The 14,906-nt window shown below is 40.6% G+C and overlaps 2 protein-coding genes across 8 annotated transcripts; one reads left to right on the top strand and one right to left on the bottom strand.

Annotated features, from left to right (window-relative positions):
- Positions 1 to 154: 154 nt before the first annotated feature.
- On the bottom strand, positions 155 to 4,819 carry mthfd2 (methylenetetrahydrofolate dehydrogenase (NADP+ dependent) 2, methenyltetrahydrofolate cyclohydrolase). Its single transcript, XM_004544647.6, has 8 exons — positions 4,668 to 4,819; positions 2,963 to 3,147; positions 2,704 to 2,826; positions 2,270 to 2,422; positions 2,074 to 2,181; positions 1,900 to 1,992; positions 1,675 to 1,800; positions 155 to 856 (listed from the first exon to the last, which is right to left on the bottom strand). Exons 1-8 carry the CDS (start codon positions 4,745 to 4,747, stop codon positions 708 to 710), a joined length of 1,017 nt encoding a protein of 338 aa, XP_004544704.2. The 5' UTR covers positions 4,748 to 4,819; the 3' UTR covers positions 155 to 707.
- Positions 4,820 to 4,846: 27 nt separating this feature from the next.
- On the top strand, positions 4,847 to 14,845 carry mob1a (MOB kinase activator 1A). Of its 7 annotated transcripts, none has more exons than XM_012917311.5 (8): positions 4,847 to 4,971; positions 5,989 to 6,027; positions 6,409 to 6,474; positions 8,154 to 8,320; positions 8,758 to 8,851; positions 10,172 to 10,305; positions 10,931 to 11,094; positions 12,945 to 14,845. In XM_012917311.5, exons 1-8 carry the CDS (start codon positions 4,958 to 4,960, stop codon positions 13,020 to 13,022), a joined length of 756 nt encoding a protein of 251 aa, XP_012772765.1. In that variant the 5' UTR covers positions 4,847 to 4,957; the 3' UTR covers positions 13,023 to 14,845. The 7 variants fall into 7 exon arrangements, with proteins under 7 accessions (XP_012772765.1, XP_004544710.1, XP_012772766.1 ...); XM_012917314.3 differs by lacking the exon at positions 5,989 to 6,027 and adding an exon at positions 5,182 to 5,953 and having other exon boundaries at positions 4,872 to 4,971; XM_012917312.5 differs by lacking the exon at positions 5,989 to 6,027 and having other exon boundaries at positions 4,870 to 4,971.
- Positions 14,846 to 14,906: the final 61 nt, after the last annotated feature.

Genomic DNA, 14,906 nt, shown 5'->3' with positions numbered 1-14,906 from the left:
ACTCAAACTTTACTGCTCTTCAACTCCAAGATCATTCCTCGAGGCGAGAGGTGCATCCAGTTACAGCAAAACAGGAAAAGAAAAGAACTAGAAAGAAGTGCAGGAAACACGGACATCATTTACTTGGCGGTTAAAAAGTAACAGAAAAACATCATTAGGAGACATTTGTAATATTTATTTCAAAGATTTCTCAAAGGCAATTGTGAATCTTTAAAGCTTGTATACGGATATACATACTTGCCCCTGATGACATTAGCCCTTATCACCCTTTGCACATCAGGATAAACTAATAGAAAGACATACAGCAGAAAGGCTTCAGTCACCCGGCAAGCTAATCCTCACCACCCGGTTTCACTCATGTTCAAACACTGTGTCAATGTACCAATAAATAACATAATCTCAGAAAATTCTTTAAAACCTTGCACAATGCAAATGATAAATACTGAAAACACTGTTACATTAAACATGCTGCTGCATCAGTGAATGTAACAGTCTAATTATGGCTGGACCTGGAGTCATGAAAGGTTAACGACATCAGCAGAAAGAGATCCATAAGGCTATCATCTTTCCAGTCCATGTGCAAGGGGAGCATGGCAGGTTGCTCCAAGTAAAAAAAATAAATAAATAATAACGGTAGTGTTGGGAAGGTGGAGAGTGGGCTCGTCGGTGGAATGTGTCACTGTTGCTGGGATGTGGTCTTGATCCAATTAGGACGCAACAGCCATGCGGATCCTCTGTGGGGGACACAGGAGGACATTCTTGGCTGCTTTGACAGTGTTTTTCATCAGCATCGCCACAGTCATCGGGCCAACGCCTCCTGGCACTGGGGTGATGAATCCCGCCTTCTGTCTCACACCTGAAAGTGCACAGGAAAAGTATGACGATTAAGACCTTATACACCAAATGGAACTTTCCAGAAATCAGGTCCTCCTTCCATCATCGTGTGTATAAATATAATTTAAACAACATAAAGGTCACTTTATAAATAACACGGGTAATGAGGCAACATGATGCCAAGTATGTGCTCCAGAAACATGATCACGTTCAGCTTCCAAGAAGCAAAGTATAAGTCTGTGCCAAATGTTTGTTTATCAAACATTTATTTATTCCCTTTCCTCCATGAAGGAAGCGACGTCATTGGTTCGTTTTGCTAGCAGGATTACTCAAAGAGTTGTGCATGTATCTGCATGGATGTAAAGGAAGCTCCAGCTTGGTTGTATTAACTTTTGGATGTGAATTGCAAGTGTTCAATATGGGAAAAATCTGACATTTTGTGTCATATTGTCACATATAGAAATCTAATTAAAACAACAAACATCATTATAATGTTTTCTAGAAACTATTACAAACTAATCTAGCTCCAGAACAACGACAAAGCTAGCAGGTCACACTGCTTAATCTTCGAATTTGGGCGTTTTCAGTCCCATTGCCACAGCTGTATAAAAATCAAGCACAAAGCCATGCAGTGTGCTTTTACAAACATTTATGAAAGAGTGGGTCGCTTTAAAAAGCTCACTGAACTTGAGTGTGGTACTGTAATAGGATACAGCTGTTACAGAGCGTGCGCAGGGGAGTTGAAAAAGGTTGCCTGTAGTACGTTTTATTGGAACACAATTTTAAATGCCTGTGTGGAGCACTGAGGTGTTCACATATGTTCTCCCTCTCAAGCCTTACCTTCAAAATCCACATCCCCAACCAGTCGGCTCTTTCCAGTGACGGGGTCCTGCACTCTGTTTATTCCGACGTCGATCACAGCTGCTCCCTCTTTGATCATGTCTGCAGTGATGAGGTTTGGAATCCCTGAAAGGTCAGTAACGTGCACACACACGCACAAAGAGTACAGTTAGTGAAGTACAGCAAAAAGACAAAAAAGATTAACAAACAAGCCAACCAACAAACCTGCGGCAGCCACAATGATGTCAGCAATTTTAGTGTGTTGGCGAAGTTGATCCTTTGGAGTGTATCGGTGAGAAATTGTGACTGTAGCGTCACCTGCCACAGAGAACAGAGGCGTTAGGGGTGCACACGCTTTGGTTTTATCACCCAGCAATGCGCGCACACATCCTGTCCTACCTCCGGGCCTCTCGTGACGGCCGTCTGTGTGCAGCAACATGGCGATGGGCATGCCCACGTTCTTGGAGCGTCCGGCAACCACGACATTCTTCCCAAAAGTAGGAATACCTGGAAGATAAGAAAATTTGCAATCTTTTAGATAGGGTTAAAATGCTGTTGAAGAGTCTGAGAGGAAGAAGGTGGTCACTATAGTTACCTGTGCGTTTAATAATTTCCCAAACACCCCAGGGAGTGGCAGGGAGCATGGTGGACTGATCCAGGCACATGCGGCCCACGTTGACCACGTGGAAACCGTCCACATCCTTGGTTGGGGAAACTGCATTGCAAACTGCACGCTCATCGATGTGTTCTGTCCAAAGAAAAGGGAGTTACAGTCAAAACAACTTCATCAACTCGTTCTGCTCACGGTGATAAGGTCAAATTCAGTTTCTCAGAGCAAATTCTGCCTCCAGCATGAAAGAAAATCCAAGCAAGAGACAGAAGGCAGGTGGGCAGTTTTCTGCTCCAACGTAGGCGCTGCAAACACACGTTCACCAAAGCTTGCATTCAGCCGTCATACTGGATTTCTAGACACCACGCACACGTACGCAAACCCGACTCCCAATGCAGGATTTCCCAGTTTTTCTGTACCTGGCAAAGGCAGCTGTACCAGTAGACCGTCCACGCGGGGGTCGGTGTTGAGTTTATCGATCAAGTCCAGTAACTCCTCCTCACTGATGTTCGTGTGCTTGAGAATCGTCTCACTTGAGATTCCTGTGGGAGGTCGAACACACAGGCGAACATTTGCAGTTTTGCCAATCACACGTATGAGGAATGTGCACCCCAGCCTTTTAAAAAAAAAAAAAAAAAAAAAAGGGGGAAAAAGAAAGAACCCCCCCCAAACACCTACCGACATCAGCCGCAGCCCGTGTCTTGTTCAGGACGTAGGAGTGGCTGGCTGGGTTGTCTCCCACGAGAATAACACTCAGATGGGGTCTTCGGTGGCCGGTTGAGACCCATTCCTCTAAGTCGGCCCGGACCTCATCCCTAATTTGCCGTGCGAGTTTCTTTCCTGAGATGACCACCGCCTCCTGCCTGGGAGTTGGCGAGACAATTGTGGTCAGAAGACAAGTTATTGGGCATCAAGATGCTGGGATTCATTGTTTAATTCCTGACAGATTTGTACACAGCTTTATTGAAAAGCGTTGGCCAACATGGCACAAATAACAGCACTGCGGCGCCAAAGCTAAGCCAAAATTCTTTCAACTAGGACTCATGTAAACTCATCTCAACCTTAATCCAAGCACCAGTTCTAGCCTCTAAAATTAGACATTAGACTAGGCCACATGCTTTACTACCACTTATGTTTCAATATGTATAGTAAACTGGTAGAAACAAGCAAGGAAAGTCAGGCTCTTTGAGCGTCTAACCATCAGGCACGGTCAGAGATATTCGATGGTTAAAACTCATGTACAGTATTTAGGACTGTACAGACGGCCGCCGCACCGTTTTGTCCTCTTTACACAAGTGTCAAAGATGGTTCTCCGTTATATAATGACAAGCAGAGCGCAGGGGCTAATAACTGAAGAGTAATGAGCCATCAACAGTGATGTAACCGTCACTTTTATCCTGTCCAAAGTAATTAAATCCTCAGAGAAAAGGATTGAGTGTTTTGGGGAGAATCACTGGGACCAGTGTATCAGGTCCCAGACGCAATGTGTCGAGGTTACAGGGCTAATAGAAGTTCAAATCCCCCGACAGGCTGAGGAAAGATCTCTCTTTACAAATGTTTGAATCACTCATGTTCATAATCGTTTACTCTGCACATGATAACACAGCACTAGTACCTCTCGCAGCTGAGTTTGCATAAATTTTCCTGGCATATAAATGAAATTAACTTGAAGTAACGTGATCCCACCAGATCTAATTTCACAAGCAGTGATGTAAGATAATCACACACACACACACACACACACACACACACACACCCTAAAATATCAGCCTTGTGTCTTTATAAATCACGCAGATCATGTGCAGGACCCACGAGATTTAGGAGTAGTTTTTTGTGTGTGTGTGTGTGTGTGTGTGTGTGTGTGTGTGTGTGTGTGTGTGTGTGTGAAAGATTAGTTAATTGCATGTAGTCATACTGCACTCAGCACGTTTCCAATAAATACCTGCACATGCAGACACTTGCTGACTGGCTGCTGCAGCATGTGATCAGATCTGCCCTGCGTCTTCATTTTTCCCCAGGTGTGCACAACTAAATCTCGAACTCCACCTGAAGCCTGCCACTGGGTGCAAGCATTCACACAGATTTCATCAGCCAGCCCCCCCCACCTCATCTACACCTGCAATATTACCGGCTTGACGCTGGGGGCGCTGCGAAATGTGTTCCACTGAGGACGTTTAGTGCAATAAAACAATAAAAGCCGGCAGAATAAAACCCAGCGACCTCATCCGCGTACACAAAAGCCTACAAACAAGTGGGCACACGAAAAAAACAAACAAAAAAGAAGCAAACACTCCCACCGAGTGAGGTAACAGAGCCGCCTCAGAGGTCGTAAAATGACCGTTAAAGCCGCTCAGATCGCAGCAGATGTGCGGAGGAGACTCACCTCGAGGCGGACGTGTGCAGTTTACAGACTTGGTGCTGTGTGTGCTGGCACAGTTTCCTGAGAGTCCTGAGCGCTGCCATTTCTCACCGGCTCACAGAAGACGAGACACAGCTACAGCGCCGGTTACGAAAGGCTGGGAAGGAGGAAGAGGAGCAGAGCGGCTTTAAACACCTCCCCCCGCTCGTGCAAGCTGCCTACGTCACTGCTATCAGTCACCACCAGCCCTCCGCTGCGGATACCAGAGCCCTGCCCCTTTACAGCAGCCCTGCGTGGCACAGGCGTGGAAGTTCATGAGCGGTACCAGGTCAGAATTGTTGTCGTTTTTAGAGCTTTAAAGGTATTTTTCACGTACAGTTTCCACGTTCAAACATCATAGTTAACTAAAACAACATTGAAACCAAGTCTAGGTGTGGTAAAAACATTTGAATCAACTGACTTAAAAGCTAATTCATAAAAAAAACTTAAGAATATTATATAGTTGCAAAACTAACTTAATTGTTTTGTATTTTCACAGAACTTTTTGCAGTTTTCACCGCAGGCCAAAGTCACACCCTGCAATGCTCAGAGATACTGCAGCTTAATGAGGCTTTGGCATAAATTAATATCGAGTCTATCAAATGAAGCGTTGTGTTTGTATTGTAATACATTTTCTGAACTTCCTAAATCTTGCTTCTAACTCTTAACGCCCACATTATAATAAGAAAACTAAAACCAACACTGAAACTGGATTGTTATTATTAGATTACTAAATGATTATCATGGCTTTCTTGGTCAAGTTGAGCCATTGTAATTACTTTATTCCCTATTGGCAGCTTTAACATCCTTTAAAACGTTTTTTTTCTGAAACCATAACAAAAAACAACTACAAATATAATGGCGTACATGGCACATTTATCTATTGGATGTATTAAAGCAGATTTTTATACATTTAAGTACTCACTTGTGTACACATAACAAGAATTGTACTTTAGTCAAGCACTTGATTAAATGTAGGTCTTATCTGTACTCATGTTTATTTCAAACTGTGGGCTCTTAAAGGAAAAACATTTCTAAGGCAGTAGATTTTTTGGAGTTAACCCCAGTGTCTGCTGGAGGTTTTGTGGAAAAAATTAATACCTGACTGAACCTTTTGAAACACACTGATCTGTTCTCTGTTTGCCACTGTTTGTTCTCACTCTTTGGTGTAACCACAAGCGAACAGCCTAGCTTTAGAGCTTGGAGAGTACCGAGATATACTGTAGTTCCTTATCTGGAGAGCACATGCAGGGTGGGCTATAAATGAATAGGTAGGTTCTCTGACAGATAATGTTGTATGCTTCAGATCATATGCTGTCTCTCTCTTCTCTTCTCCATCTTTCAGGTACAAGTTCATCTTGTTTCATATATCCAAAGATTTATTTATTTATTTTATATATATACATTTATATATTTATTTATTTTATATTTTGATATCTCTCTGATAAGTTTGTGTTTCCAGACTAATGATGCCTTCACCTGAACTGATGTGTCTTTTTTGACTCATATTGCGAGTTCCAAATGCAAATCCAAGACTTTATACCTTTTACTCCAGATCTTTTATCTGCTTAATTAGTTTTGCTATAATGAGGGAACAGGCCTCACCTGACCATGAAATAGCTTGTTATTTGACTGAAAATGGAAAAGATTTAAGCTGACAGTCTGCACTTAGATCACATATCCATTGTTTGATTTGAAATCTGACTCTGTCTCACCCTGTCCCTAGGATCTACCTCTGTCACACCAGTCCTCTGCATGTCCTCCTTCGCTACATCCATGAACCTTCTCTGAGGTCTTCCTCTTGTTCTCCTGGCTGACAGCTTCATATTCACCTTCCTTTGTCCAGTATATCCACTATCTCTTCTCTGCACCATGTCCAAACCCTCTCAGCCCTACCTCTCTAACTTTGTCTTCAAACTCACAACTCACTGCTGTCTCACGGTCCTCATATTAAACAATCAAAAAATGATATAGAACTTAAGGGGAATGTTCTATGTCACAGTATTACAGTGTCACAGTATGTCACAGTGCTCCAGGATGACACATAAGAAAGTAACAGCTTTCTAACAGAAAGTTTTTGATCTTGGAATATGTACGTAGTAGTACCCACAGGCAGCCTGAAGGGGGCGACAGACTACCGGTTGCGCTGCTGCAGACAGAGGAAGAGGGTCTGCGGGTGCAGTTCATGTTAGCCTTCACTATTGCTGTTAGCAGGCACCACTGACAAGTGCCTCGCACAGTGTACTTCTAAAACGCGTTTTTGTTTATTAAACCAGCTTTAAGAGTTCAAATCGAGGGTCTTAAACGATTCCTGCGCCAAGATGAGCTTCCTGTTGTAAGTAAAAAAAAAAGTTTTTGCTTTTTTAAGCGCTCGTTGAGTTACAGCCGGAGCTTGCGGTTAATGTTAGCTGCGCTTCTGCGAAGTTCAGTCAAGGGAAGTAAGCGGCGATAAAATAAGACACCGCTACATAAAGAGGTCAGCTACCCATCCCAGTCTTAGTATAGTTTTAAGTTATGTTAAAGTCACCCATTTCTTACGCAGAGCTACCACTGATGATTGTAACATGATCGGGAAACTGTTGATTTACAGTTCGCCACAACTCGCGAACTATAACTTTTTAAAGTAGTGAGTTAGTACGTGCTAACTTTGCTAGCCTGGTGAGCAGCGCTAACTCGCGTTTGGTTAGCCAGCTTAGCTCATATAGTCACTCTCTAATTGACTTAAGCGATGCTAGACATTCAATTTTTAGTTATGAGCCACACCTTTGGAGGTCTAATCTCGCTGGGTTGTTATAAAGTGTAAAGCAACGCCGCTAATTAAGTTTCCGTTGTTTACAGTAATACCGTGACACTGGTGTATTTCCTGTCAGTGGGTATACACTATGATGTGGTTGAGTCACGGCTCTGACGCTGTGGAAACCAAAGTTTTTGGTTTGATAGCAAACGCTGCAGCGGTCATCCATCACGAGTTTGGATTCAGCGTGAAGTTCATAGATGTCCACCACCAAGCTTGCATCTGCTGAGTGCACACATGAATAGGAGTCCTCCTGTGTTTAGATCAAGGCCCAGGAAGAGGATCTGCTCTAAGATTAGCCTTTTAAAAACAACACTTTAGAGAAAAGTCTCTTGTTTATATAGTTCACTATCACAAGTTCAGTTTTTATTGTGTTCAGCTCCCTGTCCTGTTACACATTTGATTTGACAGTCTTACCCCAAAAGACCTTATAAAGGAAAAAAATAAAAGAGGAAGGAAAACACATGAAAGTCAGCCATGCAGGGATCAGACACAGACAGATCAACATGTCCAGTTAACAGTATATTTATCAGATATCAGATATTTAAGATGTAAAAATTACATTGTCAACATTTGAAGGGCAGACGTTAACCCCGCAGGGGGCAGACAGATATGGCCTGTGCCACATGACCACCGTGAAGACAATATTTCTTAGATCCACTTTGATTTCTTTCCAGTGGTAGTCGCTCATCTAAGACCTTCAAGCCGAAGAAGAACATCCCAGAGGGCTCCCACCAGTATGAGCTGCTGAAACATGCAGAGGCAACGCTGGGTAGCGGAAACCTGAGACAGGCTGTCATGCTGCCAGAAGGAGAGGATCTCAATGAATGGATTGCAGTGAATAGTGAGTGACTTAGTACACACACAGTATCCAACTAACCAGTTAAAGTTTGTACCTGTGCCCAGTGTTAGTATGAATCATAAATAAAATAGTTCTGTACAGGTGCTGCACATTTGCACCACCCTGTGGTGTGAAAAGAGTAGTAGGGTCATAGAAGAGTGCACACAGCTGGCAAACTGGTAAATAATTGGTTGTTGCATTAAGCAGGGATTGTAGAATTACATGTTTTATATATTATCTCTAATAAAATATGGTATGTTTAAATATATTGCTTATGTGCATTTTGTGCTTTTAAATCTATTAAACTGTGAGTGTAGATGATACTAAAATACATATTATAATCTAATTTGTTGCAAACCCCCCCCTCCCAGTTCTTTCTTCATAATAATAACATGCATAAATTCTGGATAAAACAAATAAGTATTTACTCTTTCCATTAGCGGTGGATTTCTTCAACCAGATCAACATGCTGTACGGTACCATCACCGAGTTCTGCACCGAGACGAGCTGCTCCGTGATGTCTGCAGGACCAAGGTAACGCCAGTCATTGTCCTCCTCATGTTTGTGCTCTTAATTTAGAGCAAGTATTTTCACTAGGGCATATTTAACTGAAGTCACTTTGTGACACAGCAGGAAAACCACGGGTGTTTAGTTGCTTTATCGATTTGTGTGGTTAATGATGTACACGATGGCCCACTGTCATGCGTATATGGGTAATGTCAAGAGCTATCTGTAAGATTGATCAATTCAACACAACAACACCGAGACTAGGGCTGCAGCGATTAGTCAAGTAATTTGATTATAAAAAATTCTCGACACAAATTCTTTGCTCCAGTGCTTCATTTAACTGTAGCACGTAGGTGTTGCCATGGAAATGTGAGCCACATTTGTGACTAAAAACAGACCTGCAATACAAACACAATAAAAAGTTTGATAACATTAGATTGTATTAATTAATTCAATTAAAAACAAAACGTTAAAACTTTTTTTCACAAGCCAATAGAAATTTAGACCGGCCAGCAAAACTCAGAGGCAGAGTAAAGGTAAATTTTTTTGCCTTAGTTTAAATTTCATTTACATCTTATTTTGACCTTTGACTGTACTTGAGATTATTTATATATTTTTACATTTCAGAGAAGTGGATTTTTGACTTTTAAGACTTGGGTTATTATTGAGCTATGAGAGAAACATTTTTTAGTGTTTGATACCAAAACATAATGTTTTTGTTGAGGATTTAATCCCCCCCCCCCCAAACAAAAAAAAAAGACCAACAAAAGGAAAAAGCTAAATCTGTTTTGCACTGTGTGTCAGATAAAGCAAAATTCAGCTGACTCATTTCATGCGGGTCCACTTCCTGTGTTTTATCATCTCCACAATTAAATTTTATCTATTTATTTGCCGTTGTTTTACCAGGAAGTGTCACTGAGATAAAAATAGCTTTCTTTTACATAAGAGACCTGGTCCAGCTATGGTTAAGTTAAATCAGCTTCAAATCAGTCATCTGAATGTCACATGAGGAACACGGGAATTCAATCTTGCTCGTGGACTCTGTAGAAGCTGTTTAGTTAGACTCTTCCCCTATCCTCTGTCCTGCCAAGACTTTCTGCGCTCAGTCTCTAATCAGGAGGAAGAGACGAGGGGGGTTCATTTCCTGTTGACATCAAGACTACGAAACTTCTGCATTTCCCTCTTCTGTTCTTTTTTTGGCCTGTCAGCTACCAGATGACGTTCCACTGTCCTGACAGATACACAGTTATATGCAGAGCTCTCATTTTTCTTCAGCAAGTCCAGTTTAACTAGTGAAACAAGGTGGTAATCTGAGAGATGACTACTGATTTTGTTCTTTCTCTGAAGGTATGAGTATCACTGGGCTGATGGTACCAATATTAAGAAGCCCATCAAATGCTCTGCACCCAAGTACATTGACTATTTGATGACTTGGGTGCAGGATCAGCTGGATGATGAGACACTTTTCCCCTCCAAGATCGGTGAGTTTTAACAAAACTTAAAGCTTTTGTTTGTGTTTAACAGATAGAGGGATGTTTCCTTTGACTTTACTTTTAGCCTGTGAGAATAATTATGGTGTTATTGGTCTTCTGTGTTTTTGATAAAAAGACCAAAGAGCAGAAATAAGTTTTTTAGCTGCACACTTGGCATTTAAAGCAATGCAATCCTAAACATACAGACAAGATAACCAAGGGCAGCAGGATAATGGTGTTGGCGGTCCAAGCCAGTCACATGACTTCAGTCCAGCTAAACTGTGTCTTGCATGCTGAGGAGCAGACTGATGCCAAGAAGCCCCTTAGACAAACAAGCTTTCTCTTTGTTCATTTTCTACAGCTGAGGTTTTAAAACTGGAAGACAGCGCATGAGAAGGTTACAGTTCTTGCTGCCAGTCTGTCTGTGAATGTGATACTATCACTTTTAAACTGGAAAAGTATCGCTTTAACTATCAGCATTGTAGTTTTATATCAAAACATCATTTTTTAAGCTAGGCAAATGAGCTAAAAGTCCAGCAATCCTCTGGATTTAGGATGAAATTCATAGTGGACATTGAGGCAGCGCATTCTCTTCTCTTGACATCAGCATTTTCCAACCCCTTCTCCCCTACAGGAGTTCCCTTTCCCAAGAATTTCATGTCTGTGGCCAAAACCATCCTGAAGCGCCTGTTCAGGGTTTACGCTCACATCTACCACCAGCATTTTGACTCTGTGATGCAGCTGCAGGAGGAGGCCCACCTCAACACCTCCTTCAAGCACTTCATTTTCTTTGTTCAGGTAGGTGGTTTGTGGTTCTACAGCCCCTTTCATACCTGGACTGTTATTTATATATATACTGATCTAAAGAGTCCCGAGTCATTTTTTCTCTTACTTGAGTAATCTTTGTGAGGGGGAACTAATAATGTTTCTGAAACTGTTTCCATTTGGCTCAGGTTTGAATAAAAGCATTTTTAAGATAGTGACAACTTCTTGTAATATATATCTACATTGAGCCACTTCCATAACTGATACCACATATTTTTGCAATGCTACCTCAGTCTGTAAGCAGTTAAATTAGAATACATGTGACTCATGCACATTCGCCTGACATGAGTATCTTGCTGCAAGACTCTTGTGGAGAAGACAGATGTAGTTAAAATCCTCCTGAAATGTTTGCATGTACACACACCTCCATGTAGAAATAGTAGTCATTACTCTGCTGAAAGCCATAATTAGAAAGTTAGCTCCCTCTTCTCATCCTTTTCATCTTGATCATGTGCACACTAATTCTCTGGCGTCCATTGCACATTAACTTTTAAGTGAAACTGATTGGCGACTTCTTTGGCCTCCCGGTTTATTTCTGTTCAGCAGTGTGCTGCGTGTGCCTGCACGGCTATTTTTGTCCACACGGTTCTCTTCAAGATCCTTAAATGTGGTAATGTCCACATAAAAAAAAAAAAAGTAATGTGAAGAGCCAAACAGGGGGGAAAAAGTCACTTTTGAGGAAAAAAAAAAGATTGAAATTGATATTTAAACACCTTCACAGACCACACTTGTCACAATAGCTGACATTGCTCAAACACAGGAATAAGCTGAGCTACTCTCAGTTGCAGAACAAGATAAAACCACATCTTAATAGGGTGTGGCAGTAAATACTATGTGCTGTTAAGATGTCTTTTTATCATAGACTATACATAATGTACTTAAGTGTCTTGCGTCACACGTGCTTGATGCTAAATGCCAGTTTTAGTGCAGGTACTGATGCTCTAACTGCTTCAACAACAATAATAAGAGGCCATCGCCTGCAAAGAAAGGTCGACATACGCAGGATTCCATTAGCAGTCAGGATAAGCGGTCACACGAATATGGTTGTTAACCCAGGGTTTATGAATCTAGCACTCATGTTAAAGGGGTGGTGTTGGCAGCCATCACAAACATGCCTAGGTCTACTGTCACCAAAGCAGTTGAATTTACAGAAGATAAAACTATAATGCAGACAAAGCAGCCGTATGTGTGTCGGTAATAGGAAAAGCACAGTAGAGCAGTACAGTATTAAGGTCCTGTGTGAATGTGCAGTCAGTATGATGGGAAAAGACCTGCTGGGGGGTCAGTGAATACAGTCGTGTCTTAAAATCTATCTTTTATGACTGACGTTCAGCGTGGACAGACATAGACTTTAGAAGTTACTAAAAAAAAAAAAAAAAACTTTAGATGCTCCTGCTATCTGAGCATGGAGGCCTGAGGTATCTTCCATGAATCCATTCCTAATCTCGGACATAAGGTTATTTCTTCAGCGTAAATGACCAGGATACCTTGGTAAGAAGTGAACCATCCTCATAGTACAGAAACCAAAGTTAACCCTGAAATGACCCAAATCCTGGTTCATAGTACAGGCCTTGTGTTGGTTGTGGAGAGAAATTTTTATTTTTGAGCTTTAGTAAATGCTACACTTTTATTTTATAGTTTTACACTGTAAACTTAAAGGTTCCCTGTCTAGTTTTCTCCTAAATAGATAAATAATGTTTACATTAATCATTCACATTGTGTCTATCCATGAGGTCTGAGAACCATTTAATTAAACTTATAAAATATATCTTAGAAACTAATCTGGAATACATGTGTAATTTTTAAAAACTTTTTTCTTACAGGAGTTCAACCTCATTGACCGGCGAGAGCTCGCTCCCCTGCACGACTTGATCGAGAAGCTTGGATCAAAGGACAGATAGACATTTCGTCACACGTCTTCCCTTCATAACATTTTTTTCTCCTTTTTTTCGCTGTCTGTGACCTCTTCTACCTCTGACTTCTAGCCTCAGCTCTGAAAATCTGTGCCTTCCTCCTCGTATCTCCTGAATCTTTGCTGTATTCTTTCCCTTTTGTTCCTTTCGGTTGTTTGCTGTCTTTGAGCCTCTGTTTTTTGTTTATTTTAGCTTCACAAGATCATAAAATAATTTTGTAGAGTAAACTTTTTTTTTTTATATACAGGACTGTGGTTAGTGACTCTTTAAGAGCAACCTACTGATTTTTTTTTTTTCTTTTTTTTTTCTCTCAATTGGACCAAGGACATTTGGAAGTTGAAGTGAAACACAGCTGATCCGCTGTAATTACAGAAACTGACCAAATGTAGGTTTTTCTTTTTTAACTCTCTGTCATTAGTTTACAGGGAGAGTAACAGGAAGGATTGGGGGTAGTGACGTTAACAAAGGTTTTCAGAGGGCTTTTGTAACATTACATGAAGGCAGGCAAAAAAATGTAACAGTATATTATAGTATATTAACAGTATATAGAGCTCTGTCACGCGCTAGTTGTGTATCTGATATCCCACACGCTAACAGGGGTCTGATTATGTGACGAGATTCAGTGATAGTTAATCGTAAGGTGCCTTTCCTCTTACACCATAAAAGAACATCATCTTAGACTCCAGTAGTTTCAGTTTGATCACACATTACTGTCTTTTTGCACTTTTTTTCCTTCCTTATTTGATTAAAATAGTAAAATGTGAGATATAGTGCTTTTATTTACAATTTGGTTCCACCTATAGCTTTTATAATGACCCTGTGAAGGGACTATGTAGTGTAAAGTCAACCTGTTAACAGCAAAATATAATCTGTGAACTTTTTAAAAATTTTTAGTTCTTTTCTGTGGTGCCGATTAAAGTCAGTGCTGGTACTTAGTTTCTTTGTTTTTCCTTTTATTTTCAAAATTTGTACTAAATATTCCCCCTGAAATGGACCATAGTGGATAATTATTACTATTATTACACCTGTACACCTGAGATGTATGCAGTATTTCAGGCATGGGCAGTTCCTCCGGCTTCAAACAGCAGGGCTGTTTGTACTACCATCTTTTTATAAACTGAAGCAGATTATATTCCTGCTGAATGCTTTGTCTGGTTTTATCAAGGGAATTCTTGTTGGACCTAAATTTCTATTGGACAATCACGTGACCAATTATGATCTTAAATTATGCACAACAGGAACTAACTATTAGATTTAGGGGCAGCAGGATTCATTTTATTTTTTGTTACCACTTTGTAAGAAAGACTTGTCGTCATACCAAGGTAAAAGTGTAATTGTAAACTTTTAGTTCACGGCTCACAAGATGCTAGTCAAGTCAGTACTCTGCAGGCATTTCCAGGCATTACCTTGAATCTGTATTCAATGACATGTTTTTGAAATTTATTTTCTTTTTTTTTTCCCCTCATGATTTTTATTTTTAAGATTTTGGTATGACGTTACATTTCATATTGCATTGCAAAATGTTGGCTTTATCTTTTGAATCTTGTTTAACAAAAAGGGCTTTGAAATGAATGAAACCAGTTTTGTTTTTGTTTTTTTTTTGTTTTTTTTTGTTGTTGTCTTTTTTTTTATTGGACCAATTGTTGGCTGGTCATTCAGGCTAAGAAAGAGTTGTTTGTATGTACCACGTCCACACATTTGCTGTACATAAGATCAGTGTTTTCTCTGAACAAACCTGTGCCTTACCATAATGGAAGTGTCTGATATGATGGCATTGATAGATCAGAAACTCAATAAACACTGAAAAGACACTGCTGCTTGGTGTGTACTGCATTTCCATGACATGTCTTTTTAAAAGACTATCAATACCAA

This window comes from Maylandia zebra, linkage group LG12 (assembly GCF_041146795.1).
Source record: "Maylandia zebra isolate NMK-2024a linkage group LG12, Mzebra_GT3a, whole genome shotgun sequence".
NCBI classification, from domain to species: Eukaryota; Metazoa; Chordata; class Actinopteri; order Cichliformes; family Cichlidae; genus Maylandia; species Maylandia zebra.
Note: the sequence above shows the minus strand (reverse complement) of the source record. Positions and strands in the feature narration are given on the sequence as shown.

What these genes read in the sequence shown, in the direction of transcription:
- mthfd2 (XM_004544647.6), bottom strand. Translation starts at nt 4,747, where the DNA reads ATGGCAGCGCTCAGGACTCTCAGGAAACTGTGCCAGCACACACAGCAC. An exon ending in GGAAATTATTAAACGCACAG is followed by an intron (nt 2,182 to 2,269) that starts GTAACTATAGTG and finishes CTTATCTTCCAG; the next exon opens with GTATTCCTACTTTTGGGAAG. An exon ending in CCGTCACGAGAGGCCCGGAG is followed by an intron (nt 1,993 to 2,073) that starts GTAGGACAGGAT and finishes TCTCTGTGGCAG; the next exon opens with GTGACGCTACAGTCACAATT.
- mob1a (XM_012917311.5), top strand. An exon ending in GTGATGTCTGCAGGACCAAG is followed by an intron (nt 8,852 to 10,171) that starts GTAACGCCAGTC and finishes CTTTCTCTGAAG; the next exon opens with GTATGAGTATCACTGGGCTG. An exon ending in ACTTTTCCCCTCCAAGATCG is followed by an intron (nt 10,306 to 10,930) that starts GTGAGTTTTAAC and finishes TCTCCCCTACAG; the next exon opens with GAGTTCCCTTTCCCAAGAAT.